Consider the following 20,505-nt stretch of genomic DNA (forward strand, 5'->3'; position numbering starts at 1 on the left):
GAGGATTAGATACACGGTCAGCAGAGATTATCACACAGGAGAGGATTAGATACACAGCTCAGCAGTCAGTATCACACAGGAGAGGATTAGATACACAGCTCAGCAGTCAGTATCACACAGGAGAGGATTAGATACACGGCTCAGCAGTCAGTATCACACAGGAGAGGATTAGATACACGGCTCAGCAGTCAGTATCACACAGGAGAGGATTAGATACACAGCTCAGCAGTCAGTATCACACAGGAGAGGATTAGATACACGGCTCAGCAGACAGTATCACACAGGAGAGGATTAGATATACAGCTCAGCAGACAGTATCACACAGGATAGGGTTAGATACACGGCTCAGCAGACGGTATCACACAGGAGAGGATTAGATACATGGCTCAGCAGACGGTATCACACAGGAGAGGATTAGATACACGGCTCAGCAGACAGTATCACACAGGAGAGGATTAGATACACAGCTCAGCAGACAGTATCACACAGGATGGGATTAGATACACGGCTCAGCAGAGAGTATCACACAGGAGAGGATTAGATACACAGCTCAGCAGTCAGTATCACACAGGAGAGGATTAGATACACGGCTCAGCAGTCAGTATCACACAGGATATGATTAGATACACAGCTCAGCAGTCAGTATCACACAGGATAGGATTAGATACACGGCTCAGCAGTCAGTATCACACAGGAGAGGATTAGATACACGGCTCAGCAGACAGTATCACACAGGATATGATTAGATACACGGCTCAGCAGTCAGTATCACACAGGATAGGATTAGATACACGGCTCAGCAGTCAGTATCACACAGGATAGGATTAGATACACAGCTCAGCAGTCAGTATCACACAGGAGAGGATTAGATACACGGTCAGCAGAGATTATCACACAGGAGAGGATTAGATACAAGTATCACACAGGATAGGATTAGATACACAGCTCAGCAGACAGTATCGCACAGGAGAGGATTAGATACACGGCTCAGCAGACAGTATCACACAGGAGAGGATTAGATACACGGCTCAGCAGACAGTATCACACAGGAGAGGATTAGATACACGGCTCAGCAGACAGTATCACACAGGAGAGGATTAGATACACGGCTCAGCAGACAGTATCACACAGGATAGGATTAGATACACGGCTCAGCAGACAGTATCACACAGGAGAGGATTAGATACACGGCTCAGCAGACAGTATCACACAGGATGGGATTAGATACACGGCTCAGCAGACAGTATCGCACAGGAGAGGATTAGATACACGGCTCAGCAGACAGGATCACACAGGAGAGGATTAGATACACGGTCTCTGTCTGCAGTGATCAAGCTGGGATGAGATACCCGTCATGGCGGTGCGGTCCGGCCGCTCTCACCGTTCCCGTCGGGCAGTCTCCCGCTGGACAAGCTGCAGTAATCATAGTAGGATTCGTCCATTTTTGCTTTGTCCTTAATCTGGACGGTGACGATTCTCCTGCCGATAACGGCCTCGAAGCCGACGACCACCGTGTGCTCATTCAGGGGAAACACGAAGAGCGCTGCGGGAAAAGGGGGACAGTCAATCCACGGCGTGATACCACCTCCCACCTGCAGGAGTGCTGTGCTCTGTGTGCCCCTGTGTTCATCTAGGTCGGGATTCGGATACTTGTGACGCTGACTGGTCACATCGGAGACCAAGTATTGTATAATGGGGTATGACTGTATTATAGGGGACTACGCGGCATTATAATGTGGCACTGTAAGGCAGAATTACTGGGATATTGTATATTATGCGGCCTGTGTATGGCGGTATTATCTGAGCACTATGTGGCGGTATGCAGAAATTATGTGGGGAAGCAGACCCACTTTGCTTATTGTATAAACCTGACCCCAAGATCAGTGACCTCAGCACAGGGCTGCAGTCTGATTTCAGCTCTGGGGCTCCATTCTGATTTCAGCTCTGGGGCTGCATTCTGATTTCAGCTCTGGGACTGCATTCTCATTTCAGCTCTGGGGCTGCATTCTCATTTCAGCTCTGGGGCTGCATTCTCATTTCAGCTCTGGGGCTGCATTCTCATTTCAGCTCTGGGGCTCCATTCTGATTTCAGCTCTGGGGCTCCATTCTGATTTCAGCTTATTGTTGCAGGTGATGCAGACATCAGACATTACCTTCTACGGGCTGAGCCTCAGGGTTGCTGTAGGTGAGTGAGGCTGTCATCCCCAGGGCGTAGCCACTGACGCAGGCGCTTATCTCAGCCGATGTCAGGGGTAAGGGGGCGCCCGTGAATCGATTCATCAGCCCGGGCATCTTGGCTCCTGGTTCAGGCCTAGTGGGGAAAAAAAAAAAACATCACAGACTGAGTAATGAAGGCTGCAGACGATCAGTTGTGGACATGTTGGGAGTTTTCAGAACAAGAGCTGGTGGATCAGATCTTTTCGGAAACTGGAAGAACGACAACCACATTTGGGAAGCAGAAATCTGCTCTGAAAGGTTGTCACTGCCCTTCCCCCACTCCTCCTGTACAAAACACAAAAGTGCCCGACGCAGTGCGCTGAGGCATCACAGGAGGGTGCGAGAGACATGGCAGACTTGTTCTGGAGTTTCTAGAGGACCCGCTATGATGGGCATTTGTGGCTACTCAGTAAGTGAAATGGGCAAGGTCTTCAGTGGCAGACTGGCCACTAGGTCGAGGATTTTACCCGTATTTCTGATATAGAGAACTGTTTCTATGGCTTCAACTAGTCCAGTCTGCCCAGCAGGAGAGAAGGAAGAAGGAGACATGGAGAGGGCGGCACGGAGAGGACGGCACGGAGAGGGCGGCACGGAGAGGGAGGCACGGAGAGGGCGGCACGGAGAGGGCGGCACGGAGAGGACGGCACGGAGAGGGAGGCACGGAGAGGACGGCACGGAGAGGACGGCACGGAGAGGACGGCACGGAGAGGACGGCACGGAGAGGACGGCACGGAGAGGGAGGCAAGGAGAAGGCGGCATGGAGAGCGCGGCAAGGAGAAGGCGGCATGGAGAGCACGGCAAGGAGAAGGTGGCATGGAGAGGGCAGCAAGGAAAAGGCAGCATGGAGAGGGCAGCAAGGAGAAGGCGGCATGGAGAGGGCAGCATAGAGAGCGTGGCAGTGAGAAGGCGGCATGGAGAGGGCGGCAAGGAGAAGGCGTCATGAAGAGGGCGGCATAGAGAGCGTGGCAGTGAGAAGGCGGCACGGAGAGGGCGGCACGGAGAGAGCGGCAAGGAGAAGGCGGCATGGAGAGCGCGGCAAGGAGAAGGCGGCATGGAGAGGGCAGCAAGGAGAAGGCGGCATCGAGAAGGAGGCATAGAGAAGGAGGCATGGAGGAGGCATGGAGAAGGAGGCATGGAGAAGGAGGCATGGAGAAGGAGGCATGGAGAGGGCGGCATGGAGAGGGCGGCAAGGAGAAGGCGGCATGGAGAGGGCAGCATAGAGAGCGTGGCAGTGAGAAGGCGGCACGGAGAGGGCGGCACGGAGAGGACGGCATGGAGAGCGCGGCAAGGAGAAGGCGGCATGGAGAGCGCGGCAAGGAGAAGGCGGCATGGAGAGGGCAGCAAGGAAAAGGCAGCATGGAGAGGGCGGCAAGGAGAAGGCGGCATGGAGAAGGAGGCATGGAGAAGGAGGCATGGAGAGGGCGGCAAGGAGAGGGCGGCATGGAGAGCGCGGCAAGGAGAAGGCGGCATGGAGAGGGCAGCAAGGAAAAGGCAGCATGGAGAGGGCAGCAAGGAGAAGGCGGCATGGAGAGGGCAGCAAGGAGAAGGAGGCATGGAGAAGAAGGCATGGAGAGGGCGGCAAGGAGAAGGAGGCATGGAGAAGGAGGCATGGAGAGGGCGGCAAGGAGAAGGAGGCATGGAGAAGGAGGCATTGAGAGGGCAGCAAGGAGAAGGCGGCATGGAGAGGGCAGCAAGGAGAAGGCGGCATGGAGAGTGCGGCAAGGAGAAGGAGGCATGGAGAAGGAGGCATGGAGAGAGAGGCACGGAGAGAGCGTCAAGGAGAAGGCGGCATGGAGAGCACGGCAAGGAGAAGGCGGCATGGAGAGTGTGGCAAGGAGAAGGAGTCATGGAGGAGGCGGCATGGAGAGGGCGGCAAGGAGAGGGCGGCAAGGAGAGGGCGGCATGGAGAGCGCGGCAAGGAGAAGGCGGCATGGAGAGGGCAGCAAGGAGAAGGCGGCATGGAGAGGGAAGCAAGGAGAAGGCGGCATGGAGAGAGAGGCACGGAGAGAGCGTCAAGGAGAAGGCGGCATGGAGAGTGTGGCAAGGAGAAGGAGTCATGGAGGAGGCGGCATGGAGAGGGCGGCAAGGAGAGGGCGGCAAGGAGAGGGCGGCAAGGAGAGGGCGGCATGGAGAGGGCAGCATGGAGAGGGCGGCATGGAGAGCGCGGCAAGGAGAAGGCGGCATGGAGAGGGCAGCAAGGAGAAGTCGGCATGGAGAGGGAAGCAAGGAGAAGGCGGCATGGAGAGAGAGTCAAGGAGAAGGCGGCATGGAGAGCGCGGCATGGAGAAAGCGGCATGGAGAGCGCGGCATGGAGAGTGTGGCAAGGAGAAGGCGGCAAGGAGAAGGCGGCATGGAGAGCGCGGCAAGGAGAAGGCGGCATGGAGAAGGCAGCAATGAGAAGGCGGCATGGAGAGAGCGGCAAGGAGATGGCGGCATGGAGAGTGCGGCAAGGAGAAGGAGGCATTGAGAGGGCAGCAAGGAGAAGGCGGCATGGAGAGCGAGGCAAGGAGAAGGCGGCATGGAGAACGCGGCAAGGAGAAGGCGGCATGGAGAGCGCGGCAAGGAGAAGGAGGCATGGAGAAGGAGGCATTGAGAGGGCAGCAAGGAGAAGGCGGCATGGAGAGCGAGGCAAGGAGAAGGCAGCATGGAGAACGCGGCAAGGAGAAGGCGGCATGGAGAGGGCGGCAAGGAGAAGGCGGCATGGAGAGGGCGGCATGGAGAGGGCGGCAAGGAGAAGGCGGCATGGAGAGGGCGGCAAGAAGAAGGAGGCATGGAGAGCGCGGCATGGAGAAGGCGGCATGGAGAGAGCGGCAAGGAGAAGGCGGCATGGAGAGGGCGGCAAGGAGAAGGCGACAGAGAGGGCGGCAAGAAGAAGGCACCGTGAAGAGGGCGGCAAGAAGAAGTTCGGCGCAGAGAGGGCGGCGTGGAGAAGGCGACGTTGAGAAGGCGGCGTGGAGAGAGCGGCAAGGAGAAGGCGACATGGAGAAGGTTGGGTGGAGAGGGCGGCGTGGAAGGGACGGCAAGAAAGAGTCTGGAGCTATTAGGGTCTTCCCTCCACTGCCTGACAACTCAGCGTCTCTGCCTGATACCACCCGATATCACACTCTGATCAATCACCGGCTGCTGCCCCTACTTCTGGGAGGTGTCCGAATATTGTCATACAGCAGATGACAGTGATAATAAGCAACAACTGACAGCAACTGCAAAATACAGGGGAGGATTTATAGAGAACGGAAAACCTCCCACAAACAATGGGGCACAAATTATATGGACACTGCGCCCTAAACTGCCTGCAGAAACTGCAAATTAGTCCTAAAAGAGCAGAAGGAATGGCAGGAGATGTCAGCTCTGAAGTCTGTTGAATAGTGAGTGCAGCTCTGGAGTATAATACAGGAGGTAACTCAGGATCAGTAATGTAATGTATGTACACAGTGACTGCACCAGCACAATAGTGAGTGCAGCTCTGGGGTATAATACAGGAGGTAACTCAGGATCAGTAATGTATGTGCACAGTGACTCCACCAGCAGAATAGTGAGTGCAGCTCTGGAGTATAATACAGGATGTAACTCAGGATCAGTAATGTAATGTAATGTATGTACACAGTGACTGCACCAGCAGAATAGTGAGCGCAGCTCTGGAGTATAATACAGGATGTAACTCAGGATCAGTAATGTAATGTATGTACACAGTGACTCCACCAGCAGAATAGTGAGTGCAGCTCTGGAGTATAATACAGGATGTAACTCAGGATCAGTAATGTAATGTATGTACACAGTGACTCCACCAGCAGAATAGTGAGTGCAGCTCTGGAGTATAATACAGGATGTAACTCAGGATCAGTACAGGATCAGTAATGTAATGTATGTACACAGTGACTGCACCAGCAGAATAGTGAGTGCAGCTCTGGAGTATAATACAGGAGGTAACTCAGGATCAGTAATGTAATGTATGTACACAGTGACTGCACCAGCAGAATAGTGAGTGCAGCTCTGGAGTATAATACAGGATGTAACTCAGGATCAGTAATGTAATGTATGTACACAGTGACTGCACCAGCAGAATAGCGAGTGCAGCTCTGGAGTATAATACAGGATGTAACTCAGGATCAGTAATGTAATGTATGTACACAGTGAATGCACCAACAGAATAGTGAGTGCAGCTCTGGAGTATAATACAGGATGTAACTCAGGATCAGTAATGTAATGTATGTACACAGTGACTGCACCAGCAGAATAGTGAGTGCAGCTCTGGAGTATAATACAGGAGGTAACTCAGGATCAGTAATGTAATGTATGTACACAGTGACTGCACCAGCAGAATAGTGAGTGCAGCTCTGGGGTATAATACAGGAGGTAACTCAGGATCAGTAATGTATGTACACAGTGACTGCACCAGCAGAATAGTGAGTGCAGCTCTGGGGTATAATACAGGAGGTAACTCAGGATCAGTAATGTAATGTATGTACACAGTGACTCCACCAGCAGAATAGTGAGTGCAGCTCTGGGGTATAAACAGGATGTAACTCAGAATCAGTAATGTAATGTACAGTCATGGCTAAAAGTGTTGGCACCCTTGATTTTTTTTCCAGAAAATGAAGTATTTCTCCCAGAACATTATCACAATGCCCCACATTTTGTTATACACAGGTTTTGTTTCCTTTGTGTATATTGGAACAACACAAAAAAAACTAAGAAAAAAAGGCAAATTAAACATAATTTTACACAAAACCCCAAAATGGGCCGGACACAATTGTTGTCACCTTTCCAAAATTGTGGGTAAATAACTTTGTTTCCAGCATGTGATGCTCGTTCACACTCACCTCTGGCAAGTAACAGGTGTGGACAATATGAAAATCACACCTGACACCAGATAAAAAGGGGAGAAGTTGCCTCAATCTCTGCATTGTGTGTCTGTGTGCCACACTGAGCATGGAGAACAGAAAGAGGAGAAGAGAACTGTCTGAGGACTTGAGAACCAAAATTGTTGAACAATATCTACAATCTCAATGTTACAAGTACATCTCCAGAGATCTTGATGTTCCTTTGTTCACAATGCACAACATAATCAAGAAGTTTACAACCCATGGTGCTGCAGCTAATCTCCCTTGACGTGGACGGCAGAGATAAACTGATGAAAGGTTGTAACGCAGGATAGTCCGGATGATGGATAAGAAGCCCCAATCAAGTGGCAAAGAAATTTCAGCTGTCCTGCAGGCTCAGGGTGCATCATTGTCAGCGCGAACTGTCCGTCCACTTGTGAATGAAATGAAACGCTATAGCAGGAGACCCCGGACGATCGGAGGACACAGACATAAAAAAACTAGACTGAAGTTTGCCAAAATGTACGTGAGTAAGCTAAAATCCTTCTGGGAAAGCGTCTTGTGGACAGATGAGACCTAGATAGAGTTTTTTGGTAAAGCACATCATTCTATTGTTTATCGAAAATACAATGAGGACTACAAAGAAAAGAACACCGTACCGACAGTCAAATATGGTGGAGGGTCACAGATGTTTTGGGGTTGTTTTGCTGCTTCTGGCACTGGGTGTCTTGACTGTGTGCAAGGCATCATGAAATCTGAAGATTACCAAAGGATTTTGGTGTTCTGGGAGAAATACTTCATTTTCTAGAACAATTTAAAGGGGGCCAACACTTTCGGCCATGATTGTGTGTACACAGGGATTTCACCGTTTCTGTGGTTCATGTATAAATCTGGATGGGGATAAGGGAGAAGTTTTCAGAAAACTAATACAAAGAATAAGTAGAGGTGTTTTCTATCCAAACCATTCAGATCTCAGCTTTATGATTCCAGAGACTCTAAGTAAAGGAAACCAGCAGTTTATCTGGTTGTTGTAACTATTTCATAGTTTCTTACATTCTTGACAATAAGGAACATTATGAGAAAATCTGCATCTATTAAAAGAATAAGTGTTGTTTGGAGATTAGTAAAACGATGGCTGAACTCCCACCGGGGAAGCAAAGTGACTCCCCCCGAGTGTAAGACAAGAGAAGACACCAGATTCTGCGGCTGTTTGAGGTCATGAATATTAAAAAGAAAAACACAAATAAATTACACTGAAATTAATTTATACAATTAACATCTGGTCTGGGAGGGGCCAATAAGAGCAACCAATCACAATCCAGTTAATTTTATTTTTTTACTGTAAATAACAGAATGTAAGAAGGGATCTGATTGGCTGAGAGGAGAAAACCCGACCTTCTCTACTTCACTGGCCTGATTCTTAGCTAAAGACAGAGATGGAGAAACGTGCGGGATCCTGCAATTTCAGAATAACCGGCTGCGCAGATCCTATAATTATTATCCACATTAAGTTTCATGAATAGAAAAAACCAACTCCCTGGAAACAGTGAAAGAATGAAAGTCATTTCATATAATTTACAGAGGAGAGCGGTGTTCTCCAAAGAGACAGAAAACAATGTGATTATATATAAAGGCAAACACCGGGAATCACAGAACCGCGCACTGCCAGGAAGAGAAGACCGTGTGTACCACTAAGAGCACAACCACTATAATACTGCCCCCTATGTACAAGAATATAACTACTATAATACTGCCCCCTATGTACAAGAATATAACTACTATAATACTGCCCCTATGTACAAGAATATAACTACTATAATACTGCCCCCTATGTACAAGAATATAACTACTATAATACTGCCCCCTATGTACAAGAATATAACTACTATAATACTGCTCCTATGTACAAGAATATAACTACAATAATACTGCCCCCTATGTACAAGAATATAACTACTATAATACTGCTCCTATGTACCAGAATATAACTACTATAATACTGCCCCCTATGTACAAGAATATAACTACAATAATACTGTCCCCTATGTACAAGAATATAACTACTATAATACTGCTCCTATGTACAAGAATATAACTACTATAATACTGCCCCCTATGTACAAGAATATAACTACTATAATACTGCCCCTATGTACAAGAATATAACTACTATAATACTGCCCCCTATGTACAAGAATATAACTACTATAATACTGCTCCTATGTACAAGAATATAACTACTATAATACTGCTCCTATGTACAAGAATATAACTACTATAATACTGCCCCCTATGTACAAGAATATAACTACTATAATACTGTTCCTATGTACAAGAATATAACTACTATAATACTGCTCCTATGTACAGGAATATAACTGCTATAATACTGCTCCTATGTACAAGAATATAACTACTATAATACTGCTCCTATGTACAAGAATATAACTACTATAATACTGCTCCTATGTACCAGAATATAACTACTATAATACTGCCCCCTATGTACAGGAATATACCTACTATAATACTGCCCCTATGTACAAGAATATACCTACTATATTACTGCCCCCTATGTACAAGAATATAACTACTATAATACTGCTCCCTATGTACAAGAATATACCTACTATAATACTGCCCCCTATGTACAAGAATATACCTACTATAATCCTGCCCCTATGTACAAGAATATAACTACTATAATCCTGCCCCTATGTACAAGAATATAGCTAATATAATACTGCCCCCTATGTACAAGAATATAACTACTATAATACTGCCCCTATGTACAAGAATATAACTACTATAATACTGCTCCCTATATACAAGAATATAACTACTATAATACTGCTCCTATGTACAAGAATATAACTACTATAATACTGCCCTCTATGTACAAGAATATAACTACTATAATACTGCCCTCTATGTACAAGTATATAACTATTATAATCCTGCCTCCTATGTACAAGAATATAACTACTATAATACTGCCCTCTATATACAAGAATATAACTACTATAATCCTGCCCCTATGTACAAGAATATAACTACTATAATACTGCTCCCTATGTACAAGAATATAACTACTATAATACTGCCCCTATGTAAATGAATATAAACTACTATAATACTGCTCCCTATGTACAAGAATATAACTACTATAATACTGCCCCTATGTACAAGAATATAACTACTATAATACTGCCCCTATGTAAAAGAATATAACTACTATAATATTGCCCCTATGTAAAAGAATATAACTACTATAATACTGCTCCTATGTACAAGAATATAACTACTATAATACTGCCCCCTATGTACAAGAATATAACTACTATAATACAGCCCCATATGTACAAGAATATAACTACTATAATACAGCCACTATGTATAAGAATATAAATACTATAATACTGCCCCCTATGTACAAGAATATAACTACTATAATACAGCCCCATATGTACAAGAATATAACTACTATAATACAGCCCCATATGTACAAGCATATAACTACTATAATACTGCCGCTATGTACAAGAATATAACTACTGTAATACAGCCCCCTATGTACAAGAATATAACTACTATAATACTGCCCCCTATGTACAAGAATATAACTACTATAATACTGCCCCCTATGTACAAGAATATAACTACTATAATACTGCCGCTATGTACAAGAATATAACTACTATAATACAGCCCCATATGTACAAGAATATAACTACTATAATACTGCCCCCTATGTACAAGAATATAACTACTATAATACTGCCTCCTATGTACAAGAATATAACTACTATAATACTGCTCCTATGCACAAGAATATAACTACTATAATACTGCCCCCTATGTACAAGAATATAACTACTATAATACTGCTCCCTATGTACAAGAATATAACTACTATAATACTGCTCCTATGTACCAGAATATAACTACTATAATACTGCCCCTATGTACAGGAATATAACTACTATAATACTGCCCCTATGTACAGGAATATAACTACTATAATACTGCTCCTATGTACAAGAATATAACTACTATAATACTGCCCCTATGTACAAGAATATAACTACTATAATACTGCTCCCTATGTACAAGAATATAACTACTATAATACTGCCCCCTATGTACAAGAATATAACTACTATAATACTGCCCCCTATGTACAAGAATATAACTAGTATAATACTGCCCCCTATGTACAAGAATATAACTAGTATAATACTGCCCCCTATGTACAAGAATATAACTAGTATAATACTGCCCCCTATGTACAAGAATATAACTACTATAATACTGCCCCCTATGTACAAGAATATAACTACTATAATAAGGCCCTCTATGTACAAGAATATAACTACTATAATACTGCCCTCTATGTACAAGAATATAACTACTATAATACTGCCCTCTATGTACAAGTATATAACTATTATAATCCTGCCTCCTATGTACAAGAATATAACTACTATAATACTGCCCTCTATATACAAGAATATAACTACTATAATCCTGCCCCTATGTACAAGAATATAACTACTATAATACTGCTCCCTATGTACAAGAATATAACTACTATAATACTGCCCCTATGTAAATGAATATAAACTACTATAATACTGCTCCCTATGTACAAGAATATAACTACTATAATACTGCCCCTATGTACAAGAATATAACTACTATAATACTGCCCCTATGTAAAAGAATATAACTACTATAATATTGCCCCTATGTAAAAGAATATAACTACTATAATACTGCTCCTATGTACAAGAATATAACTACTATAATACTGCCCCCTATGTACAAGAATATAACTACTATAATACAGCCCCATATGTACAAGAATATAACTACTATAATACTGCCCCTATGTATAAGAATATAAATACTATAATACTGCCCCCTATGTACAAGAATATAACTACTATAATACAGCCCCATATGTACAAGAATATAACTACTATAATACAGCCCCATATGTACAAGAATATAACTACTATAATACTGCCGCTATGTACAAGAATATAACTACTATAATACAGCCCCCTATATACAAGAATATAACTACTATAATACTGCCCCCTATGTACAAGAATATAACTACTATAATACTGCCCCCTATGTACAAGAATATAACTACTATAATACTGCCCCCTATGTACAAGAATATAACTACTATAATACTGCCGCTATGTACAAGAATATAACTACTATAATACAGCCCCATATGTACAAGAATATAACTACTATAATACTGCCCCCTATGTACAAGAATATAACTACTATAATACTGCCTCCTATGTACAAGAATATAACTACTATAATACTGCTCCTATGTACAAGAATATAACTACTATAATACTGCCCCCTATGTACAAGAATATAACTACTATAATACTGCTCCCTATGTACAAGAATATAACTACTATAATACTGCTCCTATGTACAAGAATATAACTACTATAATACTGCCCCTATGTACAAGAATATAACTACTATAATACTGCCTCCTATGTACAAGAATATAACTACTATAATACTGCTCCTATGTACAAGAATATAACTACTATAATACTGCTCCTATGTACAAGAATATAACTACTATAATACTGCCCCCTATGTACAAGAATATAACTACTATAATACTGCTCCCTATGTACAAGAATATAACTACTATAATACTGCTCCCTATATACAAGAATATAACTACTATAATACTGCCCACTATTTATAAGAATATAACATATAATACCACCCCCTGCTGGCTATTGCATGCATTTTCTCTTTTGCAGGCTGTATATAAAGGCCCATTGTTTGGGCAGTGATTTTCAGACCATGATGAACTCCTTTTGTCCGGTGCTATCGCTCAGCGCTGAGATCTTGGTAATTTACGGATCAATGTTAAGAATAATATCTGCGGGAAGAGATCATTCATCTATTCTTTGAGGAATAATCGTCTGTGTGACTGGAGGGCGGCTGGAGTTACATCTATTGTTACAGTGACAGGAGCACAGACGGTCGCATCATTCCCCTGCAGACTATCGCGCCCACGGGCCTCTATAAATCCCGACCTCAGATGCAGCATTATTACTGATGATTATCGCGGGGGTCATTATATTATGGACTCGTTATCGTGTTATGTCCTCGCTGTTAGCCCCTGTGGGCATTTTACGATCGGCCATTAACCGTCAAGGGGTAATTCAGAAAAAATAAAATGCAGAATAAAAATAAAACTTCGCACATTTTAATAGCCAGCGATTATGGATGATATTCCCCGTGGTTGCTGTTTACATGTCTTCCTTCTCCGCCTTCCGCCGCGCTCTGCCTGATCTTCTCCATCATGCAGAACCGAGGCTCCCGCATCCGTCACTACCGCCCGAGATCTGCGGCAGGAAAACTCCCTGACTTGTCAATCACGGCCTCAGAGAGGAACGGAGAGGAGGAGCCCAGATGTTTACAGGCATAGGGGGTGCAGAAGAAGCAGTCATGACAAAGCCCCCCCAAGCCTGGCGGACCCTCTGCCCCATAAGAAGGCAACAATCAAAATTATTCGCCCACATTAGCGTTATTGACTACTGCAGTCTGAGGATTATTCACCCATTCACATCCAGCTTCAGGAACGCCCTTGTTTGGTGATGCATCAGTAGCAGGTTATGACAGCCAGAGGTGCAGCAGGTTATAACAGCCGGAGAGGCTTTACTAAGTACTATAGATGCTGAGACCTCAGAAGTCAATAAAAGTGGCATTTTGTTGTTAATTTGGAGTGGTTTCTCCAAATTCACCACTCTTACTGACTGCAGTTTCAGCGTCTTTAGTACACAGTAGAGTCTCTCTGGCTGTTCTAACCTGCAGTAAACCAATAAAACAAGAACACTGAAAATATCTGAATACAACTCGTTTTATTGGATTAGTGCAGACAGTTTGTAAATCTTACTAAACTGAATTTGCAATGGGGGTCTCTTGCAGTCTCAGTGTCTTTAGTACTTGATAGAGTGTTTCTGGCTGTTATAACCTGCAATGAACCAATAAAATAAGAGCAATGTATCTGAACACAACTTGTTTCATTGCAAAACAGCAGAAAGTTTGTAAATTTTACTAATAAACTGCATTTGTAACGGGGACTCTTGCAGTCTTTGAGTCTTTGGTACTTAGTGTATTCTCTACTCGCTGTTATAACCTGCAATAAACCAAGAACAATGTAAATATCAGAGCACAACTCGCATTAGTGGTTTATTGCAAACAGCAGAAAGTTTGTAAAGTGTGTGCAGTCTCAGCAACTTTAGTACTTAATAGAGCGTCTCTGGCTGTTATAACCTGCAATAAACCAATAAAACAAGAACAATGCATCTGAACACAACTTGTTTTATTGCAAAAACAGCAGAAAGTTTGGAACTGTTACTAATAAACTAAATTTGCAGTGCGGGAATCTTGTAGTCTCAGTGTCTTTAGTACTTAATAGAACGTCTCTGGCTGTTATAACCTGCAAAAAAAAACAAAAACAATAAAACAAGAACAACGTAAAATATGTGAAAACATCTCGTTTTATTGCAAACAGCAGTAAGTTTGAATATTTTACTAATAAAATAGGTTGTCACACTTATCTTGAAGATAGAATTCATGGTGAACGTTGCAGAACACAAACCTGCACATTATCCCCCTTTATGTTCTGATGGTGATGACTCTTGCGGTATAAAGAAGCCTGGATTACTATGATCAGCCCTATGTAAGAATCCCGGAGACTTCAGGCTCTAAGCTGCACCATTTGCTATAGTACCTGGGTCTGTGGGCGCCAGGTTGTCATTATCTGTTCAATGCAAATGACCAGGAGTGCAGCCGCTCATTACCGCCATATGAAGCATTAATTACCGCCCCAATGTCTTCTCCCTGCTAACTACAATCTGCATGTGTTAGGTCATGTTCCCATGTGTGAAAACGCAATACCTGAAGGTGTCCACACCGAAACGTGCAAAAGCAATCTGCTCTGATTATTGTATTTTTGCTGCATTTATGTTTTTCCCTTTTTTATGCATTTTTAGTGCAGAATTACTGCAGCATTTTTTAGTTCAGAAAGAATAAAATGTTTTCAGGCTCGACCGCCGCAAAAAAAACAAAAGGGTCGACACGCCTGTGTAGGTGCACGTTCACACTGCGGCTATTAACAGACAAATGTAACCTAGAATGAAAACTGAGCATAGAAACCCTTCGGCACATAAATAGTAACACATATGGGTAACATGGGGGATGAAGCTGATCAAAAAAGCGTAAAAGAGATCCCGCCGCGACTAGGTGCACCCCATCAGGATGGTCCCTAACTCTAGTGTCTCCCCTCACTATGTGCGAGCAGGGCTCAACATAGACGGGGGCAGAGAAGTACCTGGACCTGTTTGGGAAAACTACATAGACGAGATGCACGGCCCAAGCAGACCGCATAGACGAGATGCACGGCCCAAGCAGACCGCATAGACGAGATGCACGGCCCAAGCAGACCGCATAGACGAGATGCACGGCCCAAGCAGACCGCATAGACGAGATGCACGGCCCAAGCAGACCGCATAGACGAGATGCACGGCCCAAGCAGACCGCATAGACGAGATGCACGGCCCAAGCAGACCGCATAGACGAGATGCACAGCCCAAGCAGACCGCATAGACAAGATGCACGGCCCAAGCAGACCGCATAGACGAGATGCACAGCCCAAGCAGACCGCATAGACGAGATGCACGGCCCAAGCAGACCACATAGACGAGATGCACAGCCCAAGCAGACTACATAGACGAGATGCACGGCCCAAGCAGACTGCATAGACAAGATGCACGGCCCAAGCAGACTGCATAGACAAGATGCACGGCGCAAGCAGACTGCATAGACAAGATGCACAGCCCAAGCAGACCGCATAGACGAGATGCACAGCCCAAGCAGACTGCATAGACGAGATGCACAGCCCAAGCAGACTGCATAGACAAGATGCACAGCCCAAGCAGACTGCATAGACGAGATGCACAGCCCAAGCAGACCGCATAGACAAGATGCACAGCCCAAGAGGGCAGCCTCATCCCCTAAGAAACTGCAGAAAAACACGGTTAGATCCGGGTCTGGCTCTGCCTCACAGCGCGGTGAGATATTAAAAGATAGGGATCATCCAGATTAGGCACACCTTGTTGCGGTGGGATGGCTTTTACACTTTTTTGCTGATAACATAAAATAGATAGTTCAACAAATACTGACAAACAGGCAGTACATGATACTGCCATACAGTCTACACCGGTTCTGCATAAAACTGCCATATAACATTAATACTGTCATACAATGCCTATATCATACTGTGATGTACTGACAGCAATGTGCTGCCACATTGTGCCTACCGAATACTGCCACATAATTCCTTTAGATTACAGAAAAAAATGTCTACTTAATACTTCCATACAATCCCTACACGATACTGCCATACAATGGTTACAAGATACTATTACTGGCATAAAGTGCCTGAATAATAGTGTCATACAGTGTCTACATACATTACTGTTATAGACGGCAAGATCTACACAACAAGGCAATATGATGTCTACATAAAATACCGCTACATAATACTGCCATAGAATGTCTACAATACACCGCCATTCTGTGCCTATACGTCACTGCCTTACAGTGTTTGCATAATACATACTGTGGCTACATAACCGTGCCATACAGCCGGTGCAGCATGAGGGCGGGGGCCACGGAGGTGGCTGAGGGCCAACCTTAAACTGTATCATTGTCAGCAGGATACAGACGCTGCGGTGGAGCAGGGAGCCATCGCTCGCCATCCCGGCTCACAAGCTGACGTAAGCGAGGCAGGAGGCTCAATGATATTACCGCACTGCATGGCAAAAGAGGACTTGGTCGCTCGATATAGGCGAGTATAAACTTTACTTTTTGTGCGGGTGGCATTATGCAAAACAACAGCCTCCACTATATAGGCTGGTAACCACACCCAGAGGTGAGGTATGTGGGTTGCTGGACCCATCCATTTTCTCCTAGCAACCCGTAACCCGGCTCCCAGGTGCACCAATTAGACCTCTTAGTGCATGCATGCACTAGAAAAATACTCTGGGTTACATCACAGAGACCAGCCATCTCTGTGACACATACCTCCCATCGACTATGCGACCATTAGCCACCTTACATACCTCCCCCCTCTGCCTAAAGCCATGGGGCTTGGCACCTTCTACTGCCAGACAGGAGATTCTCGATAGGTCATCAACATTACCATGTAACCTCCCTGCTCTATGTTCTACAAGGAAGTTATAATCCTGTAGGGCTAAAAACCAGAGGGGGATGCTGGCATTTTTACCCTTTGTTTCCCTCAGCCATCTGAGTGGGGCATGGTCGGATACCAATCTAAACTTACGTCCTATCAGATAGTACCGTAATGTGTCCACCGCCCACTTTATGGCCAAGCACTCCTTCTCTATGACTGCATAATTCCTTTCACATGAGGGCAGCTTCCTACTCAGGTAGAGAACAGGGTGCTCCACCCCGTGTATCTTGTGGGAAAGGACTGCTCCCAAACCGACATCCGAGGCGTCCGTTTGCAGTATAAATTCTTTCTTAAAGTCGGGGGCCACAAGGACCGGTAGCTTACACAGCGCCACCTTCATCTTTTGAAAGGCCGACTCCACCTCTGTAGGCCACTTGGCTTTCCACGGTAGGTATCAGAACGAGGACTTTGGCACCAGGATTGAATTGCCGCACTCTGGCTGAGACAGTTGTAGACCCTGGCCTTCACCGCTTGTGCGTGGAGATGTTCTTTTACGATGGGCATCACCTTCGCAATCCTCTCCTGCATCAGAGCGACGTGCTCGATGACTCTTCTGTGGGGTGTGACTTCGGCTTCCCAGGTTTCCTTTGCTACATCCAGGAGACCTCGCGGATGTTGGCCATACAGGAGTTCGAATGGCGAGAACCCCGTAGAGGCCTGTGGAGCCTCTCGGATAGGAGACAGTCCCAGTCTCTACCGTCCTTTTCTATGGCCTTCCTTAGCATACTCTTTAGCGTTTATTAAACCTCTCCATCAGGCCATCGGTCTGAGGATGGTACACTGGAGTCCTCAATTGGGAGATTTGCAGGACCTTGCAAAACTCCCTCATCACCTTACTCATAAAGGGTGTTCCCTGCTCGGTCAGAATCTCCCTTGGTAAACCTGTCCGGGAAAAAACGTGGACCAATTTGCGGGCTATACTCTTTGCAGAGGAGTTTCTCAAGGGAATTGCTTCAGGATAGCGTGTGGCATAGTCTAAGATGACCAAGATATATTGATGCCCACGAGCAGATTTAACCAGGGGACCGACCAAGTCCATGGCGATTCTCTCGAATGGCACTTCAATAATGGGCAATGGCACGAGGAGACTTCGAAAGTGAGAGGTGGGGGCAATTAACTGGCAAGTAGGGCAGGACCTGCAATACTTTAATATTTCCCGGAGACACCCGGGCCAATAGAACCTCTGCATAATCCGTTTCTGCGTTTTTTCCACCCCTAGATATCCCCCCCAAGACATGTGAATAGGCCATGTCCAACACCTTCCGTCTATAGGGCCCTGGCACCAATAACTGTTCCACCAACTCTCCCCTCACTTTTGTGACCCGCTACAACAATTCCCCACTTATAATAAAATAGGGAAACCTGGTGTCAGCCCCCGGGCTCCTGTGCCACTCCATTTATAACCGCGACATTATTGAAGGCTTCCTTCAAAGTTAGGTCTATATGTTGGGCAGACCCAAAATTCTCGCTGGTCACCCCTAACTCCGGAATGTCAGGTTCAGGGGACACTATCTCCTCATCCCCCACAAGGACACAAAAGGGAAACCCGTCTGACGCTGGGTGTGGTGATATCTCTTCAGGGTTACCTTGTTTCTTCACTTCACCAGCGAATCCTGAACCCTTCCCCCCCGTAGATCCCAGAATAAAACAGAAGTCCCGGCCTATAATAATAGGGTGCAACAAGTCTTGAACGACACCGACCTCGTGGGACTCAGTACCGTGGGCCATTTCAATGTCCACTCTGGCCATGGGGTAGTCCTTAGCATTGCCATGAATGCACCGTACGCCAACTTTTTTTTCCCAGGATCAATTGGAGAGAAAGAGTGGCCCTCACCAGACTCCCAGAGTCCTCTAGCAGCGCCGTTACCTGCCACCCGTTCACTTTAACGGGACACGCTTGTGGCCCCTCGCTGGGTGGACAGTTCACACTGCAGGCCGGATACGCGTAATACGAACAGCTGCGTCCTATGCTGCAGTCCATCTGCTCAGGAGTCAGGGGACAACGGGCGGCTATATGGCCTGGGCCGTGGCACCTCCACCAGAGCACATCACCTGTAGGGACCTTGGGCACCACCTCCCCTGCCCCTTTGGACCTTGGATGCACCACCCCCTTTTGAGCCTCCGCCCCCTGTTAGGACCCTCAGTATGGAGTGGGCTGCCTTCCTGCGGAACCCTCAACCCCCTGGTATCTCTCGACCAGTCCGACCAGTTCATCGGCGTTCCGGGGATCACCCTGGGAAACCCAGGTCTGTATTGGCCTCGGTTACAGGAAGTTTCGCCCCCAGGTACAATTTCGCCCCTATCATTTCGCCCCCAGGAAGATTCGCTCCCGCACGTTTCACCCCCGGACCGGGGCGAACTGGGGGCGATATGTGCGGGGGTGAAATGTGCGGGGGCAAAACATCCTGGGGGCCAAATGCTAGGGACGAAATGTGCGGGGACGAAATGTACCCGGGGGCGAATTGCTGGGGGTGAAACATCCAATTCCCCAAAACAACAGCCTCCACTATATTGGCTTGTAACCACAACCAGAGGTGAGGTATGTGGGTTGCTGGAGCCGCCCGTTCTTTCCTAGCTACCCGTAACCCGGCTCCCAGGTGCACCAATTAGACCTCTTAGTGCATGCATGCACTAGAGAAAATACACCGGGCTACATCACAGAGGACAGCCATCTCCGTGATACATACCTCCCATCGACTACGCGACCATTAGCCACCTTACAACTGTTATACCGTGCCTATATCATTTTACCTTACCATATCTACACAAAAGTGCAATAACACGTCTACATACAGTAGTACCGCCATACAATGTTCACATAGTGCCGCCACACAATGCTCACATAATACCGCCATACAATGTTCATAGTGCCGCCACACAATGCTTAGATAATGCCGCCACACAATGCTCACATAATACCGCCATACATTGTCTAAATAATGTGATTGTAATTAAACTGCCAAACTGCTTACATACTCCTGTCATACAATACCTACATAACTCCCAACAGTGCCTATATAATAGGATCATACAGTGCTCACATATTACTGCCGGCGTTACGGGGGTGGGCAAAGTGGCCAATTGCCCAGGGCCCCCTCTCCCTTCGGGGCTCCCGTACATTCCCTAAATCTCAGAGCCCCTCAGTAAACA

The 20,505-nt window shown here is 45.9% G+C and overlaps 1 protein-coding gene across 3 annotated transcripts in view; it reads right to left on the reverse strand.

The window, feature by feature from the left end:
* Positions 1-20,505, reverse strand: part of VWA5B1 (von Willebrand factor A domain containing 5B1) — a 108,968-nt gene that overhangs the window by 71,657 nt on the left and 16,806 nt on the right. For all 3 annotated transcript variants that reach the window (XM_073656213.1, XM_073656212.1, XM_073656214.1), the window contains exons 2-3: positions 2,154-2,311; positions 1,382-1,543 (exon numbers count right to left, since the gene is read on the reverse strand). In XM_073656213.1, the coding sequence (XP_073512314.1) occupies positions 1,382-1,543; positions 2,154-2,292 (301 nt within the window). In that variant the 5' untranslated portion in view covers positions 2,293-2,311. The remainder of the gene's footprint in view (positions 1-1,381; positions 1,544-2,153; positions 2,312-20,505) is intronic.

The sequence above is a fragment of the Phyllobates terribilis genome, unplaced genomic scaffold (genome assembly GCF_046119375.1).
Source record: "Phyllobates terribilis strain yellow unplaced genomic scaffold, ASM4611937v1 Scaffold_12__6_contigs__length_324123572, whole genome shotgun sequence".
In the NCBI taxonomy this organism is placed as follows: domain Eukaryota; kingdom Metazoa; phylum Chordata; class Amphibia; order Anura; family Dendrobatidae; genus Phyllobates; species Phyllobates terribilis.